The sequence below is a fragment of the Puntigrus tetrazona genome, chromosome 6 (assembly GCF_018831695.1).
Source record: "Puntigrus tetrazona isolate hp1 chromosome 6, ASM1883169v1, whole genome shotgun sequence".
Taxonomy (NCBI): Eukaryota; Metazoa; Chordata; class Actinopteri; order Cypriniformes; family Cyprinidae; genus Puntigrus; species Puntigrus tetrazona.
This window is the reverse complement of record NC_056704.1, coordinates 10,559,286-10,581,632: the sequence shown is the minus strand read 5'-3', so window position 1 is coordinate 10,581,632 and position 22,347 is coordinate 10,559,286. Positions and strand designations below refer to the sequence as shown.

At 37.7% G+C, this 22,347-nt stretch overlaps 2 protein-coding genes across 3 annotated transcripts in view; one reads left to right on the top strand and one right to left on the bottom strand.

The window, feature by feature from the left end:
- ntn1a (netrin 1a) overlaps window positions 1–1,787 on the top strand; it is a 255,680-nt gene extending 253,893 nt beyond the window's left edge. For both annotated transcript variants that reach the window (XM_043241770.1, XM_043241769.1), the window contains one exon: window positions 645–1,787. In XM_043241770.1, coding sequence (XP_043097705.1) covers window positions 645–973 — 329 coding nt within the window. In that variant the 3' untranslated portion in view covers window positions 974–1,787. The remainder of the gene's footprint in view (window positions 1–644) is intronic.
- Window positions 1,788–2,827: 1,040 nt separating this feature from the next.
- Window positions 2,828–22,347, bottom strand: part of stx8 (syntaxin 8) — a 54,826-nt gene continuing 35,306 nt past the window's right edge. The window contains exons 7-8 of the mRNA XM_043241772.1: window positions 11,862–11,963; window positions 2,828–4,204 (exon numbers count right to left, since the gene is read on the bottom strand). Coding sequence (XP_043097707.1) covers window positions 4,143–4,204; window positions 11,862–11,963 — 164 coding nt within the window. The 3' untranslated portion in view covers window positions 2,828–4,142. The remainder of the gene's footprint in view (window positions 4,205–11,861; window positions 11,964–22,347) is intronic.

The following is a 22,347-nucleotide window of genomic DNA, read 5'->3' as shown; positions in this document are numbered from 1 at the left end:
CAACACTGATTTTAGGACGGAATTTACATATGGGATCGAAAAGTCTGAGACCAAACACCAAATCTGTCATGTAAAATTATATTTAAACCTGGAAACAAACAGGAAAAAAGTCAAAGGAAGAAGACAATTTTTAGCTTTTTAGATTTAGGCCACAAATCAAACCAGTTATAAAAGAGTCAGCTTTTGGAAATTGAGATTCAGAAAGCTGAATAAATATGTTTTTTCCATTGATTTATGGTTTTTTAGAATAGGACATTATTTGGTATTTGGAGATACTACTATTTGAATATCTAAAACCTTTCAAATTGGCATATGAAAATTATGACTAGTTTTGTGGTCAACAGTCAAAAAAAAAAAAAAAGTGTATATATATATATATATATATATATGATTATGACACATAAATCATAAATTAACATATATACCCTTTTTTTCTTCCATTGAAATATGTCGATTTTTTTTTGTAATTTTAAGAAGTATTCCATGTAACTTCTCAATTACTAAGAAACCTTTTTAAAATTAGAAATATATATGTTTTTTGAATAGAACGCTGTTGAAACGGCTCAAAATATAATGTCAACCATCTATATTAACAGTGGAAAAGTGTGTAATTTTCTGTTTTCTATTTTCTGCTGTAATACCAGCTGTTCAGGTCCACATCCTAAAGGCAGACAAAGCCGGCGAGTGGTGGAAGTTCACCGTCAACATCATCTCCGTCTACAAACAGGGAGAAAGCCGAATCCGCAGAGGAGATCAGTTTCTGTGGGTCAGAGCAAAGGACGTGGCCTGCAAGTGTCCAAAGATCAAGCCCGGCAAAAAGTACCTGCTGCTGGGCAATGATGAGGATTCCCCTGGACAGAGCGGGGTGGTGGCGGACAAGGGCAGTCTGGTCATTCAGTGGAGGGACACTTGGGCTCGAAGGCTCCGGAAGTTCCAGCAGCGGGAGAAGAAAGGAAAATGCAAGAAAGCATAGTGAGGGAGAAAAGAAAAGAAGTGGCTATCAAGAGCCGGACAGAGAAACATAAGGGAAAGGAAGAGAAGAAAAAGAGGGACTAAACATCGCTGCTTTGAATAAAAGCATGAAGAGAATATTAACTTTTTTTTTTCTTTTTTTTTAAATAGGAACATGTGTGAAGGAGTTCACGATGCAGTTTTCATTTTTTTTTGGTTTTCTTCAAGATTTGTTTGCTGTTTGCCAATTTTGCACCTGTGTTCAGCATAAAGAAAGGTATTTTATGTTAAATGGCTTTCAGATACATTTTGGACGGTTTCGGTCTGGTTGAGAATCAGATTAAGCCATATTTAATATTCTAAAACAACCCGGGGTCGAGGATTGGTACATTAAAAACCGGACTTTTTTTTTTTTTTTTTTTTTTAGAGCAAAATAATTAATTCAAATAAAAATAGAGCATGCCTCCTTATTACAAAAATAAAATATCTTCATTAGTAAGTTTTGCATTTAAAAATTCATATGCTCTAACTTATGCATAATGCATAACGGCATCCGAGATGACAACATTTCAGAGATTTCAAAATTCTGTTTTTTTTTAATATGATAGATATCAAAACTAATTTGTTCCTCTTCTGCCAATTAAAAATCCGAAAACAGTATTTTAAAAAGTACGACTTTGTAACAACCTCCATGCAGATCTCACAATTTTAAGTATATTTGTGCATATTATTTTTCCTGAGTATTCATTTAATTACCGTTTCAATTTTCGTTGAGCGGTTTTTCTTTGAATGCAGATGTATAAAAAAAAAAAAAAAAAAAAAAAAGGAACAACACAGAAAAGCTCTTGTACAGTGTAACATACTAATCTCTCTGGTTTTGACCCAGACCACTACAGGCTCTCAAACTGTCCCAGCGAATGCACAACAAAAGCTTTCTGTCCCTTTTTACTCTCTGTGGCCCAATTCAAAGATAAAAAAAAAAAGGTAATCTAACAATTGCTAAAAAGAAGCTTTGTACGTTTCTAAAGTAGATCCCGTTCTATTCAACAGACACGAATAGACTACATTTGGCAGAATCATCATTATTATTATTATTATTTTCCTGTTTAAGCCATATGCTGTGAATCATGCCACAACTCCTTTACAAAAAAAAAACGAAATCTGTACACATAAATTTAGGATCTATAAAAATGTAATAGCATGCTTGTACAAATTATTAGCATGCATTTACAATTATTTTTGAACTTGGAATAAAACGGCCATGTATATTTTTGTATAAGACACGATGACTCTAAATACAAACAGCATTTCTTGCTCCATTTGATGCTCTGATTCACTTGTTTATAGCCCAGACATGGACGATGACGTCCTTTTGTTAAAACAGATCTTCAGTGTGACGAGTCCGCTGTATAAACAGGCCTTTCCTCGGAAGTCCTGGAAGTGTTGGTAGAACGGTGTGTATAGTTAGCATTTTTTCTTGTGCGTAAAACAGTATTTAGAAGTGTACGAATTACCTTTAACTAGTATTCATTAACTAGTATTTAGTTTTGTAAAGCAACGGCATCTCTCCTTAAACTTGTCCATGTCCATTTAGCATCTGTGAATGTAGGAATGCATGTACAGTAATGTTTCACTACAACAGAGAATTCTCTTCACTGTGAGAAACGCTGCTCATACACACACACACACACACACACTTATTTTGTTACTTATGAGATGGACGTTCTCTAAAGTACAGCTTCTCCGCTGATCACTGAGGGTCTTTTGACATTAGTTTGTGTGGGCAGTCCCTCACAGATCAGAAAAGAAACCGCAAGAACTGATACTTTCAGCATCAAATACCAAAAAAAGAAAGAAAAACAAGTTGGATTTGATGAACGGTTTACGTGTGCAGTAAATATCATCTTTACTCAATGATTATTTCTTGTAAATGTACACAATGTATGACATACAGATATTTATACATATGCTGTATTAACCCGGTTACAATCAATATTCGTAACAGCACATGTAAATGTATTTTGTTTGGCACTCGGTATCTTAGTGCGCACTCCTTTTTATTTTAGGTATTCCAATGATGTAAATTTATGTTCGGTTTTTACTTTTCGCAGCAGTGGAAAGATGGCTCCTGTATCTGACATTACCAGCAGACCTTCCATACATTGCTTCTTGTTCATATTATGAATTGTAAATTTAGCTGTGGCAAATACAAGACGTCTGCAATATTGTTTTACAGTGCATACTAATATATTATGGTTATTATAAGAAAATATTTAATGACACAAGACATTGTGGATTTTTTATGTCTTTTTTTTTTTCTTTCTTATTTTTTTTTTATTTTATTTTTTTTACAGTTTGTGGTTGTTTAGATGGTTGTGATTAAAATCCAGAGGGAAAGATAACTACTGAACACCAACCTGGTAGAACTACATTCAGCATTCATTTGGAATAAAATCTCAAAACATTACTGGTGTGCCTTTTCATTCCTATAAATTTGATTTATTTAAAAGATTTGAGGAAAAACGACCTTTTGAGGAACGTGACAAAGCTCGTGCTAAAAAAATCCGAGACCGAAGCGACCGACTACATTTATTCGAATTTCTAACCATCGCATTTCCAGGCTAAAAGCTATTTACAGAAAAGCGTTAATGACAAAATGAAGCATTACATTTTTTCTTACTTCCAAAATAGAATCTGTAAATGTAGCTTAGTGGATAACGAAAGAGAAGTTAACGGATAATACATTTTAATTATACTGTATATACATATATTTTGTATTGCTTTGTGACTCAGACCTTGTTTACCAGATGGATACGGATCATTTTCTTCACTTCCAAACAAAGAATTTAAATAGGTTTTCCCCCCTCGGAGCATCTCGGGCTCGTGGTTATTTTCATAATACTATTCAAAGCCCTTTTCTATTTTTCTTTCCATTCCGAATCCAACTTTGATCATTATCTGAGGAGCTAAGAATTCTAGTTCTTCATAGCGGTCCATTCCTTGGCTTTATCCCAGTCACGGGTTTCGTTGCTTTCATAAATGTGAAAGGGGACAGGAAAGGCTTTTATACAGTAGACGTGCGTTTACATACACAGTATCTCTCGTTCACCTCAAAGACGGTTTTACTAATAGCGTCCGAGGTCCGTATACGTGCCGTCTCTCTTCTCTTCAGAAACTTCCTCTTCATTAAGTCATTGCCAAACAGCCACGACGATGATGGCGATGAGGAGAAGGACGATCACCACCAGCATTCCTGATTAAAAAAAACACACACACGAAACACATGAAGAACTTCACGATTCCTGAGCAGAAGATGCCCCGACAGCGAATAGAAAAAACACACGACTGATCTTTAGCACATGTGCATCCCCTACCAGCCGCACCGCAGAAACTTCAGAAATCTGTTGTTTATTCGATCCGTCTCTCGGAGAAACTACATTTTTGACTTCCTGAAACTTATCATTTAAACGGTTTATTCCCTTTATTCCATTCGTTACATGCATTTTTCAATGATCACTCATTAAAATAAACACAGTAATGACTCCTAGATGGGGCTCTTAGCCCTGTGTTTAATTCGAACTCAAGATCAACGCTAACCGATGGTGAGAATGACAAACAAAATGTGGTGAAACTTTCAGCGACGCATCTGCCTTTCATTAATCCTTCCGATAGTCAAACTTCTCATATACTCAACATCACTAGAGGAATTGGGTGAAGGTGTCGGAGAGGATGTCTCATCTCCTGTGAGTCACTGACATCAACCAGAACATTCTTACATGTGTTATAGATCGGCTTTTACAAAGCTGATAGTCCAGACTCTAAAATGAGACACGTCTGAAACTGTGAAATGCCAATAAAATCACAACTATGAGCTGTGACTGAATGTTACACATTATCCCGCTCAGTTTTGTTCATAAGGTAAGCCTAATTATATAGCTGGGCTTGTAGCAAAACCTTTACAAACATTCATCATTTATTACTAATGCAGTTCATTATATATTGAATAAGGGTATGTTTCATTAGTGCATTAATACAACTTCTAGGCTTTCTTTTTTAGGTGCTGCCAATTGCTTTTCATTACAAATTGCAAATCTAAAAAAACGAAACCCCAAAACAAAACTGCATCGTTTAAAAATATTTCTCTCTTACTAAACAGTTTGTTTCTGAATTAAAACATTCAAATACAACTTTTCCTAAGGGTATCGAATATATATATATATATATATATATATATATATATATATATATATATATATATATATATATATATATATATATATATATACACACACACACACAGAAATAAAAAAGGTTTTATTTTTTATTTTACAGATATATTACAGACAGCAATTCTGGGTTTTTTCAAAAACTATAAAATTAAATGTCAAATTAACTAAACATATTTCGTTAATATTCAAATTCTAAAATGATTTTAACATAACATTTTATTATAATTAACGTACTCAGAATTTGTTATAAAATGTTCTATAATCTGCACCTTTACTTTTCTTATTCTTATAAAAACACACACACACATACATCTACTGTAATAAAATGTGTCCTTTAAACTAGAATGACACACATACACACATACACACACACACATATATATAATTTTTTTTTTTTCACCTTTAAAATCATCCTAGAAAAGTATCACTATTTTCAGATCGCCCATATCAGTTTTTTTTCTGACTACGCTTGCCTCAAGCGTGCCTAACTTCAGTGCTTCCTTTGTTTGTCCAAACTCTCTAACACAGCAGACGCGCCATCATCTGTCACGTCTTTCAAAACATGCTTATCTCTGCTAATCAGACAGGATTTTTAAAATACGAGCTGTTCGTCATGGACACTGGCTGGTACTGTATTTGCAGCCTGATTCAGTACTTTAGTTTACATTTCTCTCATAGTTTGGCTCGGTGGCTGTGTGTTCCCGCTGGAGATCACAGCGCCAGCTGGCCTGCTCTGAGGCGCAGGGCGAAAGGAAGCTCTGCTCAACTAACTTACGCTGGTATAAAAAAAAAAAAAAAAAAAAAAAAAAAAAAACGACTTACCAAAGCCTGCGGCAGGCAGGGTGCGAGTTAGGAAATCATTTTGTCTGTGACAAAGAACAATGTCCGTTTTTTTGTGAACGGACTCCCACTGGACAATTCCACACTTATTTAAAAGAAATTTGGCAAGAGAAGCGAAATATCAAACACTAAGAAGGAAAAAAAAAAAAAAAAAGGTCTTTCGATCTCCACTGCGCTGGTAAACCCGTACAAAGGTATTTTACAAGAAGAAGGGAAAATGTTTGACTCTCCGAGTGAACAGGATCTTTTCTGCCTTAAATGCTAAACGGTGAAATGTCATTCAGATTTAAATCAGCCTAAAGAACGTTTTGTAAAACAAACCATCATTCACACTGTCAGACTTCTACGCTTTAAAGTGAGCTTCACACCCAGGCTTGTCTGTTTGCTCCTCTTTTTCACCTCTGCAAAACTGTCACAGTTCTATAAGTAATCAAATAAGCTCTGTAACCCAATCACGCTGCCCCAGTGACAACAATAATATTTGCTTGACAAATAGATTAGCGTGCACAGAGGGCAGGAGACCTGTGCGGCCACCCAGGGGGCACAACAAAGGACACACATTCTTCCCGATTGTCCTTTATTTATTTAAAATCAAAGCCGTGGGAGAAAGAGACTTGTGAGGATCTAAACTTCAACTTGTCATTCAGGGGGCTCCAAGACTCATAACATAAGCCTCGACTTCATTTTACTTAATCGGTTTCTGACCAGATCATTTCCCCCTGCCTGTCAATGTTGTTCCTAACAGTCCTTTTTATTCTTTTTCGTCTTTCCAAAGAAGACAGTTGTAAAGTATTTGGCAGTAGAACGTAAACCAATTAAAAACTAATTACGTGAATGAAATAACATCAGGCTTCATGCATTACAATACGCTGACACATTTGGCTATTATTCTGGCATCTGACTTCAGTACTACAGTCTATTTCTGACATAAAGATGAAGTCATGCGGTCTATATCTATACACTACCCTTCAAATGTTTAGGGTCAGAAAGGTTTTTGACAGTATATATATACACACACATACCAAAACACAGGAAGTTTTAACCAGCTGGGTTAATAACAAACAGGAATAAACTAAAGTAATCTTAAACAGACAATAGATAAAAATTGGTAGAAACGTACAGATAAAACAGAACAATTGATAATAAATGTAAAATATCCTCTTATAGAACATAATGCCCATGTAGTCCGAAGATAAAGAGAAATACTTTAGAAACATTGTGTGCCCAGAGGAGAGAATGATCAGATAGCTTTGAAAGTGTTGTGGCATGTTATTTTTCAACATTTTCTTTCCACAAGACAAAGACAAGTGTCAAACAAAGTTGGGAAACGTGAGGAGTGAAAAGTTGAAAGAATAGACCACCAAAAAAAAAAAAAAAAAGTAGGGTATGGACGACAAGGCATTGAGGAATTTTTCCATTCATCAACCCCTCCTTCACCCCCACCTCACTGAATACATGAATATAGTTAGGTGTTAAAAGCAGATGAGGGACGAGAAGACGAGGGCTAGAGAAATAAAGGAGCCAAACAGAGAATCAGTGCAAAACTCCGGCTCTGGGATCTGCAAACAAGCTTGAGTCTGTAGAGTCCTCTGGACAAACAAATGAAATTATGTGTGACATTAGAGGAGCAGGACAAAGTGTGCATTTATTTCCCAGGAAAAAGAAAGAGGGATCTTTATAGGATTTTATTATTCACACTCTTCTCATGCCCATTATAAAAATTAATTAATGATCAATTCCACATCTTCTACAAAGAGTCTACAAATTTAATAAATAATGTCTTGGAATAATTTGAGATTTAGAATGTTGTTGGTTTTTTTTTTTTTTTTTTTGGAAATAAAAGTTCTACTGTCTACCTTCGACTGAAATGACAAAAAGTCAACTATCCCATTCGACATTTGTAAAGTGCATAACCAGTAGCACCAAAAAGGTTTGTAATGAAAGAAAATTGGTTTAACGTCTCTTATCTCCCAAAGACACCAGCATCAGAGAGCCAGTTCACCTAAACTTGAGTATATGCCAACCATTAACTTTCTTTCTTCTGAAAATGAATGGGATCTCCAGCAGAATACTCTTTGAATGCTAAAAAAATATACACTTTTAAAATAAACATGCTTAAAAGGTTATTTACTGCAATGAGAGCCATTTTTGGTTCCACAATGAACCATTGGTCCTTACCTTTTTACAATCACAAAGAGTCCTTTAGTAAAACAGAAAGGTTCTTCAGATTTTAAAGGTTATTTTTGGAACCATTTAGACAAAAGTCATTCTATGGCAAAATGAAGCACCTTTAGCCTAAAAAAATGGATGTAGATGAAAATATATATCTATTTTTAAATATTTTAGATCTAAAGACTTAAGTAATAAAATGTTATTTTAGTTCAATATATACATGTTACGTCCAGATGCTTCTGGTTTGGCAACCCCTGATCAAGTTTCACTTTCACGGCATTGAAAATCTTAGATATTCTACTGAAATACAAACATGAGGGTGAGTAAATAACCATAAAAGTATTCCTTTAATGAAGAGCTTAATGAAGACAGATATTTGGTGTCTGCTGCTCAAGTATGCAGACATGATTGAACATTCACCACATGTGAAATGATTTAACTGGCCCAGACATGGTTGGCGTGCACAAAACTTGAAAAATCTAAGAGGCTGCAGTCATTGATCAAATCACAGAAAATGCAATTAAAGCAATGCTTCACCCATAAATGAAATTTCTGTCATAATTTCCTCTACCCCGATGTCGTTCAAAACACACACAAGAAAACAAACACTGTAATGGTCATTTTTTTCCCTGCATTTACATAATTGCAGACTAGAACTTTAAAGTTTCATATCGAAATAAATATTATAATAACTCCTCCTATGTGCAAGAAAATATTTTGTTTATATATGTCTGTACAGTGGCGTGAAAAAGTGTTGACCCCATTTCTTATTTTTATGTTTTTGTATGTTTTTCCGACACTTTAATGTTTCTGATCGTCAATTTTTTTAAATATTAATCAAAGATAAGACAAGTAAACACAAAATGCATTTTTTAAATGACGCCTGAGTTCCGTTTCACTAGCCACACCGAGGCCTGAACACTTAGCAACACCTGTTCACAATCAAAAAAAATCTATTAAATAGGACCTGCCAGATAAAATGAAGCAAACCAAAAGATCCTCAAAAGCTACACATCATGTTGAGATCCAAATAAATTCATATTCATAAAATAAGTTCATTTCTAAAGCTTTGGGATGTCAGCGAACCACAGTAAGAGCCATTATCAAATGGCTAAAATATGAAACAGTGGTGAACCTTCCCAGGAGTGGATGACTGACCAAAATTAACCCAAGAGTGCAGCTTATCCAAGAGGTCACAAAAGACCTCACAACAACCTCCAAAGAACTGCAGACTTTACTTGCCTCGGTTAAGGTCAGTGTTCAGGACTCCACCTTAAGAAAGAGACTGGGCAAAAATGACCTGCATGGCAGAGTTCTGCAGCTAAGCAAAAAGAACCTAAAGGCTCATCTCAGTTTTGCCAGAAAACATCTTGCTGATCCCCAAGACTTTTGGGAAAATACTCTGTTGACTCACAAGACAAAAGTTGGAAGGTGTGTATCCCATTACATCACACCAAGTAAAATAGTGAAGTTGGGTTCTGCAGCAGGACAATGATCTAAAACACAACAGCACGTCCACCTCTGAATGGCTGACGGAAGGCAAAATGAAGACTTTGTAGTGGCCTAGTCAAAGTCCTGACCTGAATCCTATTGAGCTGCAACAGACTCATTGCAAGTTATCAAAACACTTGATTGCAGTTGTTGTTCCTAAGAGTGGCCCAACCAGTTATTAGGTTTGGGGGCAAGCACTTTTTCCACATAGGGCTGTGTGGGTTTGGATTGTGTTTTCCCTTCCCTTTGATTAATATTAAAATGTGTTTGATGATCTGAAGCATTAAAGTGTGACAAACATGACAAAATCAGAAAGGGGGCCAACACTTTTCATACCACTGCATATGAAGTCTCCTAAAGTCATAGGTTTTTCACACTTGAACTTGTCAATTCTGGGTTATCTTGCTATCCAATCATATTTAAAAAAAATAATCTACAATGTTCATAATGATTTCTAAACCCCCTCTCAACAATCTCTTAACACTGTATATTTGCCGTGTCAGTTTCATAAATGAAGACAAATGCGGGAAACTTGTTTACATAAAGGCTCTAGCATTGCACATCCTCATATTATATACTGCTGACTGTACTATCAAGTTTTTCCTCAATGGATTTTTCTGACTATAAATATAAGGATGAAATGGTCACTTCGTCATGCCAGTTGACGCATTTTTGGCCACCTTTTGACATTTTTCCCCTCAAATACTGACTGTTTGCACAACGCACAGTATTTCCGTGACTGTACAAAGCATGTGAGGATGAGGCGTTCTAACACCGTTTTTAAATTACAAGTGTCACACCTTTTATACAGAGGGTTAAAAGTGGGATTTAGAATAATTAAAACCTGAGGTTAAGAATAGTGTGAAACACCCTTCTGAATAGGATTAGGTGGTGTATTGAGTTTCTATGACACATCAATAGATTTATGAAAATAATATAGGATGAGGCAATAAAGATTATATCAATATACAGTTTAATGTTACGAGTGCATCTAAAAACCGGGTGAACGGAAACAAATGAAGCACAAACAGACAGAGTGCAATAAAATAGGAATGCACTAATTCTGATTAAAATATTTTGCTAAAATATTTGTTAATGGACATTAAAATGTGCCATATGTAGAATTTTGAAACTTCACGTAAGTGCATTTTATGATAGAAGTAACTGTAAAGGGGTAAAGGTCTGTTCTTCCTACCTCTAACATTTAGTCTCTGCTTTTGTTATTATTTTTGTTTAATTTATTGATTTTAAAAGGCATTTTGTTTGGTTTTGAACTGTTATACTATAACCAATGTGGTTACATTAAAAAAAAAATTCATAGCTTTCAATATGCATATATTATTTAGGCAGATTTTTATATATATATTTTTTTTAACAAAAATCATAAATAATATCTGGATATATGTTGCCATTCAGCCTAAAAATACTGTATGGTTTTATTATTGTTCATATTATTTGTTCATATCTGTTTACATAAGGGTGAATAAACTGAAACTATTGCTTCTCTTATGATTCCTCCACCAAGGATACTAGGTAAAGTGTGCCAAAGTATCAAGGATGTCAAAATCTTCTGTGAATTAATTGAATAAATAACAGACGTATCAATAGATCTTGACAGAGTGAAAGAGATCGTAAAAAAAGGAGTGCATAGCATTCAAGCTGTATGGACCATTTTTATTCCGAGTTTACATTTCATCACAGCCCTCCTTTTTCATTATTTTGAGGAAAAAGATACTCATTTTTTTTTAAAAATAATTTCATTTTGTGCTCCACAGAAGAAAAGGTTTAAAGCAAGTATTAAAATCATGTTACTAAATAATGAAATGAATTGTAATTTTGGGTGATTTATCCCTTTAACAACAGACTAACAAAATGAGATCACAGAAGAAATGACCCTGATATATACAAATGTAAAGTCTCACGGAACTTTCCAGAAATCTGTGCAAATGTCTCAGCCTGATCTCACCTTTACTGCCGCTCCAATAACAAACACACAGATCACATGCAGATGGGTCTGTAAGAGCTCACAGGACTGAGACAATCTGCCATTTACAGGCAGTAGACCTGCACTAGAAAGCAGAAGGGAAAGGAAAGATGGCACTAAATCTGAATGATGACAGGCTTATTGACGCCGGGCTCTTGATGCAGAGTACATAAAACCAGAGGCAGAAAACTCACCACAGGAAGCAGACTTTGTGTCCAGCACCTTGACCCTGTGCGTCTCGTTTTTGATGCGGCCGTCCGTCTTGTCCACAAGCTGGGCAAGGTCATCGATGATCTCTGAAACACACAACGAGCTAAGTCAGTCCGCAAGATTAAAGTGAGCAAAGGATTTCAATGATCATCATTCATAATTACTTCCAAGACTTGCAAAAGCAATACAAGCATTAAAAGCAGTCTCAGTAGATGATTCGAGAGAGAAAGAGAGCAGCATGCGACATGTGAAAGTATTCTCCTGCCGTCGTTTTGTGGTGTGTGTGGGGGATTTATAGTGGCCAGAAATGTGTGGTTTGTGTGTGTTGGTAGCTGTGGCTAAACCGCACGCCATCTGAGGCCTTATTGACTGTATTAGTATGTCTATGTTTGCTGACATCTGTGCAATTACTACTAAAATATAGCCACAAGTGGCAACGACTTGTGTCCAAGTCAGGCTGGACCACAATTGGAAAATTTGAAAGAACAGACCATGTGGATGCAATTGTTGTGGATCAAGTTTTCTCATCACGGTTTTAAGGTTTCCTTAAGTTACAGCGCCCCCTAGTTCTATAAAATTGGTGCAATTTGGCATCTTGGCATCTAGGATGTTGTCAAGTTCAAGATAGCAAGTAAAATGTAAACCAAAATCTCACTTTCTCTATCAAATGCTTGCATCCTTTGTCTATTTGTAAAAAGATTTTATTATACAAGCACTCATTTAGCCATTTGCAGTCTCATCCAAAAATAAACTGTTTCTGTGAAATAATTAGAAGAATCTTTTTTTCATTACCATCTCTAGATGACACATATGAAATCAAAGGAGTCTAAGTGAGTGAGTCAAAGTGAGTCTATAATAAATAATATAAATAATAAATAAAATGCACTTAAGATCATGAGATCAATTCAACTCTTACATTCAGGGCAAAGGTTCAGAGGGGGAAAAAAAAACATTTTAATTTTAGTCCAAGTGGTATTAGAAAAGTTGCTTATTATAGTGTTCAAAGGATATACTGTATACATACAGAACACACTGTACTACTAATTTTGGGGTCTCTGCGATTGATGGTCTCTACCAAACTCAGTGCAAACAACTGATTCCAGCAGCTTTGGTGCTTGGACCTCTAACTAGCACTTACATTAAATGACTAAAATAATCAAACAGAAACGGTTTCAGATTTCCTAGAAGGAATAGGATGTAGTAGGAAAGTTTATAATCCACTTCTGAGAGGAAATGTAACAGATCTACAGAGGTATAGACACAGACTCGCTCTTTCTGATGAATGCCACAAGCCCACACTCAGTGTGTTTTTTGGAATTGTATTCAGAAGTAGAAAGAGAAATTAGATCTTTTATTGAACCCACAACTGTATCAATTAAAAACATCTGTAATCAATAACTGTAAAAATGTACGTATAATAAAAACGTATAGAATTCAGGTTCAATTATACTGCACCCATCACTAGACCTGTGCGACTGTACTTAAATAACTAACCATCTGTATCATGATTTGCAGTGTTTTTCTGTCTGTTCAGAGACCTGGAACGAATCCACTATAAGATCATTTTTATGAGGTCTGTTTTATCCTAGAAAATGTAAAACAGGAGAAACTGAACATGTAACGGTGGCGTATTTTATTCACAAAACACAATATGAAAAAGTTAGTTCGGGCGCCAGGCAGATTAAATCCACCAACAAAATAGTTTAGCTCAGAATGAGCTGACCACCGGTTACACACTGTTTACACTCCACACCCATGAACAAGCACAAGAAAAAAAGATACATATATACGTATAAATTTAGTGAAAACTGTATAATTTCAGATTTTCCCCAAAACAAGACAAATGATCACATCACTCAAGTTCTTTGAAGTAGGCTATACAGAGTTCATAAGAAGAGAGGTCACATTTCCTTTTCAATTCCCAGGACTTAATTTCCCACAACTCACAAATGGAAAGGTGGAATATATATGGAATATGAATGTAGCAATTATGAATAAAATGTGCGTTTATGTGTTTGTGTGTGAATTTGTTTGTTAACTGTGTCATCGGGGCAAATACCAGCTGTTCGAGTTTGTATAGTGGTGCCCAATGTTCAATGTGCGCTCTCCTAGGCTCCGCCTCAGCTCGCATATGATTAAAGTTCAAATAAAGCGTGTTAATAATAATATAAGTGAACGCAGAGTACCTCAATCCATTTGGAATCAGCTCACTCTTACGACATCTTACGAGCAATCCGAAGCACAGACGCCAAACACTCAGATCCAATGAACAGCACCCCAGGCGGGAACGGCCAAGCACAGACTCGACGACGATCCAACGACAGCGTCCACAACACAAGCGATATCCTCCAATCCTCCGACTGTGGAACAATCCGAAGCACAGACGCCAAACACTCCGATCCGATGAACAACACCTCAGGCGGGACTGCTCAAGCACAGATTCGGCGATCGCACCAGCAAAACTCCCGCAGCATTCACCTAGGATCGCCGGTCTCCCCAGTCTCCACAGTCATTGCATTGAAGAATCAAAATGTACAACACCAATAATCGAAATCACTCGCGACTCATGTGTCGCCTCCGCCATGACAGTTGCACTTTGACCCCCAACGCACACACGCACACACACGTTTGTGTGCCCCCCTTTTATCTGTTAGGTCCGCTTTGTATAACGTGTACGTTTCTTATTGGTCACACACACACAAATAATAATAATAATAATAATAAAAATAATAACAAAAATACTGTACGATTCATTTAATCGCTACATCCCCCTCCCTTGAAAAAAAAAAAATCTTCCTGGTTACTCAATCAGAATCCTAGAAATTCTTCTTCATCCTCTGAAGTTTCCTGAAATATTTGCAAAAGTTTTTCCTTATTTTGAATCTCTAGTTCTTCTGCCGTGGGGTAGCACGGTTTCATGTTACACACATGGGCTGTGTGGACATGATCGCCTGTAGTCTCCTGTGCCACACGGTAATTAAGTGGACCCAACTTCTGGATAATCCGGTAGGGACCTTTCCATTTGTGGCTAACTTGGCAGTAAATTTGTCTTTAGCACTCGGCTGAGGAAAGTTCCTAATCCACACACGATCTTGTTCCTTAAATGTTAGCTCCCTTCGATTTTTGTTGTAATTCCTTGTTTGTCGTACAAGAGCTCTTTTACTGTTCGCAATCGCTTTAAGCTGGAGCTGTTTGATATCATGAACCACATCATATCCAGACATATCTGGCTTAAAACTCTGGTCTCGAAGGAGTTTGTCCATTGGACTCTGCAGCTTCCTTCCTAGTTGCAGTTCCGCTGGAGTCATACCTACGGTTTCTTGGACGGCAGAATTCAGGGCGAATCTGAACTCAGGTAAATGCTGGTCCCACTTGCTGTGATTCTCATCCAGGTATGCAGCAATCATGCATTTAAGTGTGCGGTTGACTCTCTCAGTCATATTCGTCTGAGGATGGTATGCTGTGGTCAACTTGGGGTTACCTTCCATTTCTCACAAATCTCCTTAAAGACAGATGACATAAATTGTGTTCCTCGATCAGATAACACAAAATCAGGCACACCCCACCGGGTCAGAATTTCTTTCCTGAAAATTGCAGCGACTGTTTGAGCCGTGGCATTACGCATGGGGAACATCTCCACCCAGCGAGAGAAATAATCAATGAAGACCAGAAGATATTGATGTCGGCTGGAACTAGATGGCAAAGGCCCCATGATATCCACCCCAGCATTTCATTAGGGTGAGTGACCATAGTGTGTTGTAATTTTCCAGCAGCTTTTTGATTGACAGTCTTAAACTGTTGACATTTCACACATCTCTTTACCCATTTCCTTACATCACTCCACATCCCATGCCAATAGGCCACCTCTTGGATCCTTTTATAGGTCTTGTATACTCCTCCATGACCACTCAAGGGGCTGGCATGATAGTACTGAAGAATCTGGTGAATGAGGTTACTAGGAATGCATATTCGAAAATGCAACTTATCATCCAGATAAACTTTACGATAAAGTTTGTCTTCCAGTACCTCATACTGCTCTTTCAGATTGACATCACCTTTCGTCATATCCTGGAATATTTTCATGATGACCACGTCTTGATGTTGTTCTTCCCAGATCTTCTCCATAGAGATTGGAAATTCATCTGGCTCTTTTTGACTAGTGTACAGGTTGCAGTTAACACTGTGAATTCGAGAGAGTGCATCAGGTGCCACATTAAGTTTACCTTTCCTGTATTCAACAATAAAATCAAATCTCTGTAAGCGTAGAGCCCATCTGATCAGCCGACTGGAAGTCTTGGTGGAGTCCATTACCCACTGTAGTGCGGAATGGTCAGTCACAACAGTAAACAGCTTGTGTTCGAGATAATGCTGCCACTTCTCAAGGGCCCAAACAACTGCCAAACACTCCTTCTCAGTCACAGAATAATTTTCTTCCGCATGGTTTAAAGCTCTCTGCTAGCATAAGCTATAACCACCTCTTTCCCATAATCCTTCTGTGTCAGCACTGCACCCAATCCGGTTTCACTCGCGTCAGTGTAGACAATGAAAGGGTGTTGTAAATTTGGGTGTCCCAGAATGGGGGGAGTGATCAAGCAATTCTTAAGTTGTTCAAAGGCTTGTTGGCACTGTGGGGTCCATTGGAATTCCCTGCCCTTCTTTTTCAGAGAATTAAGTGGTTCAGCAATCTGGGTAAAATGAGGAACAAAACGATGGTACTAACCGGTTAAACCAAGAAACCTTTGGACTTCTTTGAGGTTTCTTGGGACTGGGTAGGATCGAATGGCTTCAACTTTGCTAGGATCAGCAGAGATGCCTTGAATGTTCACGACATGACCCAGGAATGTCAATTCCTGCAAGCAGAATTTGCTTTTCTTAAGGTTGATTGTCAGACCGGCTTTTTTCAACTTGTTGAGAACACTCTGAATGTCAAATAAGTGCTGTTCAACAGTGGGAGAATAGATGATTATATCATCTATATAGACAAAGCAATTGTGGCCACGTAATTCACCCAAAACGATTTCCATCAACCTTTGGAAAGAAGCTGGAGCATTTTTCAAACCAAACGGCATAACATTAAAATGGAATAATCCAAAAGGTGTGATGAATGCAGTTACTGCTGTACTTAAAGGGTCCATAGTCACCTGCCAGTATCCACTATTTAAGTCAATAGAAGAAAAATCGTAGCACCAGAAAGAGACTCCAAAATTCCTGCCATATTTGGTAGTGGGTAGGCATCACTTTCTGTAACTGCATTTACCTTACGGTAATCAACACAAAAACGAAGACTCCCATCCTTTTTAGGTACTAATACGACAGGTGATGCCCAGCCTGAATGTGAAGGTGATACTATGCCTGCATCCAACATTTCTTGCAGCTGTTTTTCCACAACATGTTGTTTGGTAGGAGACATGCGATATGGTCGCTGTTTTATTGGTACTTGTTGGGTGAGGTAAATACGATGTTGAAGAACATCAGTACGACCCAAACTGAGTGTACATACCTGTGAATTAGTCTCAAGAATATAACGTAACTGACCTTTACCCTCAGCGGATAAATGAGCTTCCTCTACAGCATTGTCAACGAAGTTCCGTATATCCTGGTCATCCACGCTGAACATAACTGTAGGTTGGGGAGGAGGAATTGAACTCAAAAGAGAGATAGTACGACTAGAATTCACTTGGTGCCTTCCTTTCCCAAGTCCAGTTTCCGGCACACTTGCACTGCCTGGTTGAAATAAATAATTCACATCTGGAGCAGATTTAAAGGTGTAACTCTTGTCAGTAACATTTATCAGTAACCCACTGAAAAAAATAAAATCCAAACCCAGTACGACTGCGTAAGCCAAAGCTTTGGGCGCTAGAACAGCAACTGGTATGGTGAACTCTTGATCATGGAGACGAATGGAGATGTTCACCCATCCCAGAGGAACTTCTGCTTCTCCATTGGCCAAATATAGAGGTCCAAATGTCCAAGGTTGGAGATCACTGCCTGACAAAGCAAGGGTTTTCCAGAGAGTTTCATGAACAAGTGTATAGCTTGCGCCAGTATCAACAATGGCTTTTCCTGTCCATGAACCAATGGTAACCGGGACAATTAACTGTTGAGGTACACTAACAGGATTTCCAGGGCTAGCACCCGTCCTTGGAACTGGAAAGGTGGAATCAGACTTATCTGGACCTGCTCGAGAGTTCTTTGTGGATGTAGAAGTAATGGAATTGTTTGAAGGTTGACCAGGCTGTTTAGAAGGGTGAAAGTTTCGTTTGTTACTCTGTAGTTGGTGACCTGAAGTCTGGGTAAGTTGAGGAGAAGTGAAGTAAGGACAAACACCAGGTGCATGAAATCCTTTACACCGCCAACATTGCACAGTGGCCTGGGAAGCAGCAACTCCTTTAGATGGCATTATATTGGGCTTCACAGCAATTTTCTCATCACACTGTTTCTGTTGTTCATGATCTCTCTCCAGTTGGTGACCCAGACGAACTAGCTCTTCTACAGTAGTGACATGGCTACGAAGATGACTGGCCAGATATGGTTTTATGTTTTTAAGAATCATCTTAACAATGTCTACCTCAGTTAAACTTGGTTTCCATCTTTTACAGAGGGCTCTATAAGTAAAGGCGAAATCCCTAATTGACTCCTTCTCTCCTTGGATCCTGTGACGAACACGTTCAGCTAACTCGTCTTCATAATCCTCAGCCAAAAAAGCAGCAAGAAAAACAGATTGGAACTCACTCCATGTGGTGACAGATGTCCTTGCAACTTCCCACCAATCCCGAGCAGTTCCGTATAACACGGTTCTGAACGTGGCTAAAATGTCTGTATCCACTAAAGGATGTAAAGCAAGAAAGTCTTCACAACGTGTTATATAAAGCAATGGATCTGGATCATCAGATGGTTTTCCATACGTAGGGAAGCTTATTTTGATATGATCATTTTTAACCATGGAGCAGCAACGACTGGAGAATTTAAAGAAGATGGAGGCAAAAGAGAAGGATTAACAGGAGTAGTACGTCTCATGCTTAAATCATCCATTCTTTTTTCTTGACAATGAAAGTTTTCCTCCATTTTTGATTGTAGTTCTTTCATATTTGTGGACAATCCATCAGTAACTGAAGACAATTGGTGAGTTTCATGCAGTAATTGACCACATTCATGCTGTAATTGCTGCTGAATTCCTTTCACATCCTGTTGAATTTCAGATTGGAGCTGTTGTACCATAAAACGCACCTCTGAAACCAAAGTGTTTTCCATTTCCTGGAGTTCCTTAGACATCATACATTTCATAGCTTTAATCATCTGATCAGACTCAGTTTCAGCTTGTGGTTTCTTTACAGAGAAATGTAAATCAAGTAGTTGTTGCTTAACCTCTTCAACCTTTTCATCCATCTTATTGAACCGACTCTCAGAAGTGGATTGAATGAATTTCAATTCTTTAGTGAGTTCACTTATGGCTTTTCCTTGTTTGATCATGAAATCATGCATTTGATCCCAGTTACCTTGTGCTTGAGTACTGAGTTGACCAATTCCTCTTCCAGGTGTTGGCAGGGTTATGGGTAGATCATACTGCACCCCAGAAGATGGAGACAATGTTGGTGACACAACAGGTGACACTCCAAGTGCAGACGAGCATAGCTGCATGGGTTCAGCTCCTGTTTGTTCATGTGAATGAGTTTGAACTGGAGTCCTGACACCTACTGAAGGATACTTCAAATGAACATGGCTTCGAGATTGAACAGGATGATCTGATTGAATGGCTAACTCATTGAATGCAGAAACGTGAGGTGACTGATGCTGCGCAAGTGTCCAATTTGGAGTGGACACATCTGGAACGTCCATATCAACAAAAGTTGAGGGTGAAGAAGGTTGCTCGGCCATAACTACACAAGCACTTTGATGTGGGTATTGTTTGTGTCAGTATTTGTATATACATTGAATTTGCCCTTTAACTGCAAAAATGTAACCCACAATAATTCTTACATTTCAGTGCAACATCCTGCAAAGCAATGTGTAAAATACTTAATTATTCAGTACAACCACAGTCCTATTTAGTTTTAGTCTGCTTCCCAAAACACTGAAGGAAATGTGATCATATTAAACAGGGAGCACACTTCAATATTTCACAAAGGTCAACAATGGCAAGTTCAATTTCTCATTAGTGTACTCACACTTCAGTAAGCAATTCAAAGGCACATGAAAGTTCAATTCAAGTAAAAGTTCAAAGTTAATGTTCAGGAAAACTCATGAGTTCAATTCTAGTTCGAATTCAGTCCTTTCAAGTCCGTTTGGTCCCTGTTTGGGCGCCACTTATGTAACGGTGGCGTATTTTATTCACAAAACACAATATGAAAAAGTTAGTTCGGGCGCCAGGCAGATTAAATCCACCAACAAAATAGTTTAGCTCAGAATGAGCTGACCACCGTTACACACTGTTTACACTCCACACCCATGAACAAGCACAGAAAAAAAAAGATACATATATACGTATAAATTTAGTGAAAACTGTATAATTTCAGATTTTCCCCAAAACAAGACAAATGATCACATCACTCAAGTTCTTTGAAGTAGGCTATACAGAGTTCATAAGAAGAGAGGTCACATTTCCTTTTCAATTCCCAGGGACTTAATTTCCCACAACTCACAAATGGAAAGGTGGAATATATATGGAATATGAATGTAGCAATTATGAATAAAATGTGCGTTTATGTGTTTGTGTGTGAATTTGTTTGTTAACTGTGTCATCGGGGCAAATACCAGCTGTTCGAGTTTGTATAGTGGTGCCCAATGTTCAATGTGCGCTCTCCTAGGCTCCGCCTCAGCTCGCATATGATTAAAGTTCAAATAAAGCGTGTTAATAATAATATAAGTGAACAGAGTACCTCAATCCATTTGGAATCAGCTCACTCTTACGACATCTTACGAGCAATCCGAAGCACAGACGCCAAACACTCAGATCCAATGAACAGCACCCCAGGCGGAACGGCCAAGCACAGACTCGACGACGACGATCCAACGACAGCGCCCACAACACAAGCGATATCCTCCAATCCTCCGACTGTGGAACAATCCGAAGCACAGACGCCAAACACTCCGATCCGATGAACAACACCTCAGGCGGGACTGCTCAAGCACAGATTCGGCGATCGCACCAGCAAAACTCCCGCAGCATTCACCTAGGATCGCCGGTCTCCCCAGTCTCCACAGTCATTGCATTGAAGAATCAAAATGTACAACACCAATAATCGAAATCACTCGCGACTCATGTGTCGCCTCCGCCATGACAGTTGCACTTTGACCCCCAACGCACACACACGCACACACACACCCACACACGTTTGTGTGCCCCCCTTTTATCTGTTAGGTCCGCTTTGTATAACGTGTACGTTTCTTATTGGTCACACACACACAAATAATAATAATAATAATAATAAAAATAATAACAAAAATACTGTACGATTCATTTAATCGCTACAAACATCACTGGGAAATGTGCCATTTAGAGTTTCCCAAGACAGTACGTTGCAGCCATCAGCCTCGGTCACCAAAACAACCTTTATTTCATTGTATTCCTGGAAATTCTCACTCAAGACCATTTTATTTATCATCACAGTGTGTAAAGACATGAGCATAAGTCAAATAAGTCATTATTTTATTCACAATCAAAATGTAGTTGTAATAAAAAAAACTAAAAAGAAGTCATTTCACCCGGTCATCGCTCCTCTCTAAATCAATGAGCTCAAGCTATTTTATGAACAGATAACATTTTATGAACAAATAATCACCTTCAGTTTATTTAGCATTAATAGCTATAACCTAGATGCAACATTGAACAAAATTTCCCTTGCATGTTACACATTGCTTATTGAAATTGTTCATACACACAAGAGGGGTAACATGTAAAAAAAAACAACAACAACAACAAAAAAAAAAAAAAAAATGGGCATGATGCAATGTGCTGAGTTTAGAGCTTTAGACTTTGCAGACCCATTTTAAGTGTAAATCTATTATGCGCACTGCTACATTAACTTTGTATCACACACTTGAGAAGACTACCATCTGAACAGAATCTTCATTTTCTTTAAGAAGCTGAAATGAGCAGAACGTGAACTGCAGAGCAAAAAAAAAAAAAAAAGTTGCGGCATCTTACAAAAAAAAAGTGAAAAGTTAACTTAAGCACAAAATTTCATAGATCATTACAGAATAGGTCCAATACAATATAATGTATGATTAAATAGAAAGTTAATTGGCCGTTTTGCCTTAGTGCAGATCTAGCTGTGTGGCTTCCCTCCGCCCTTCTCGAAAAACACTAACCTTGCTGAAAGGCTCTTTCCAGAGCAGAGAGAGAATGAGTGAAAGAAATGAAGCAGAGAGTGAGAAATAAAACGAAAGAATGAAACGGAAAGAAAAGAGAGATTAATGAGAAAATGGTTAAAGGCAAAAAGAAAGAGGGAGGAAAAAAAGGAGAGGGAGTGA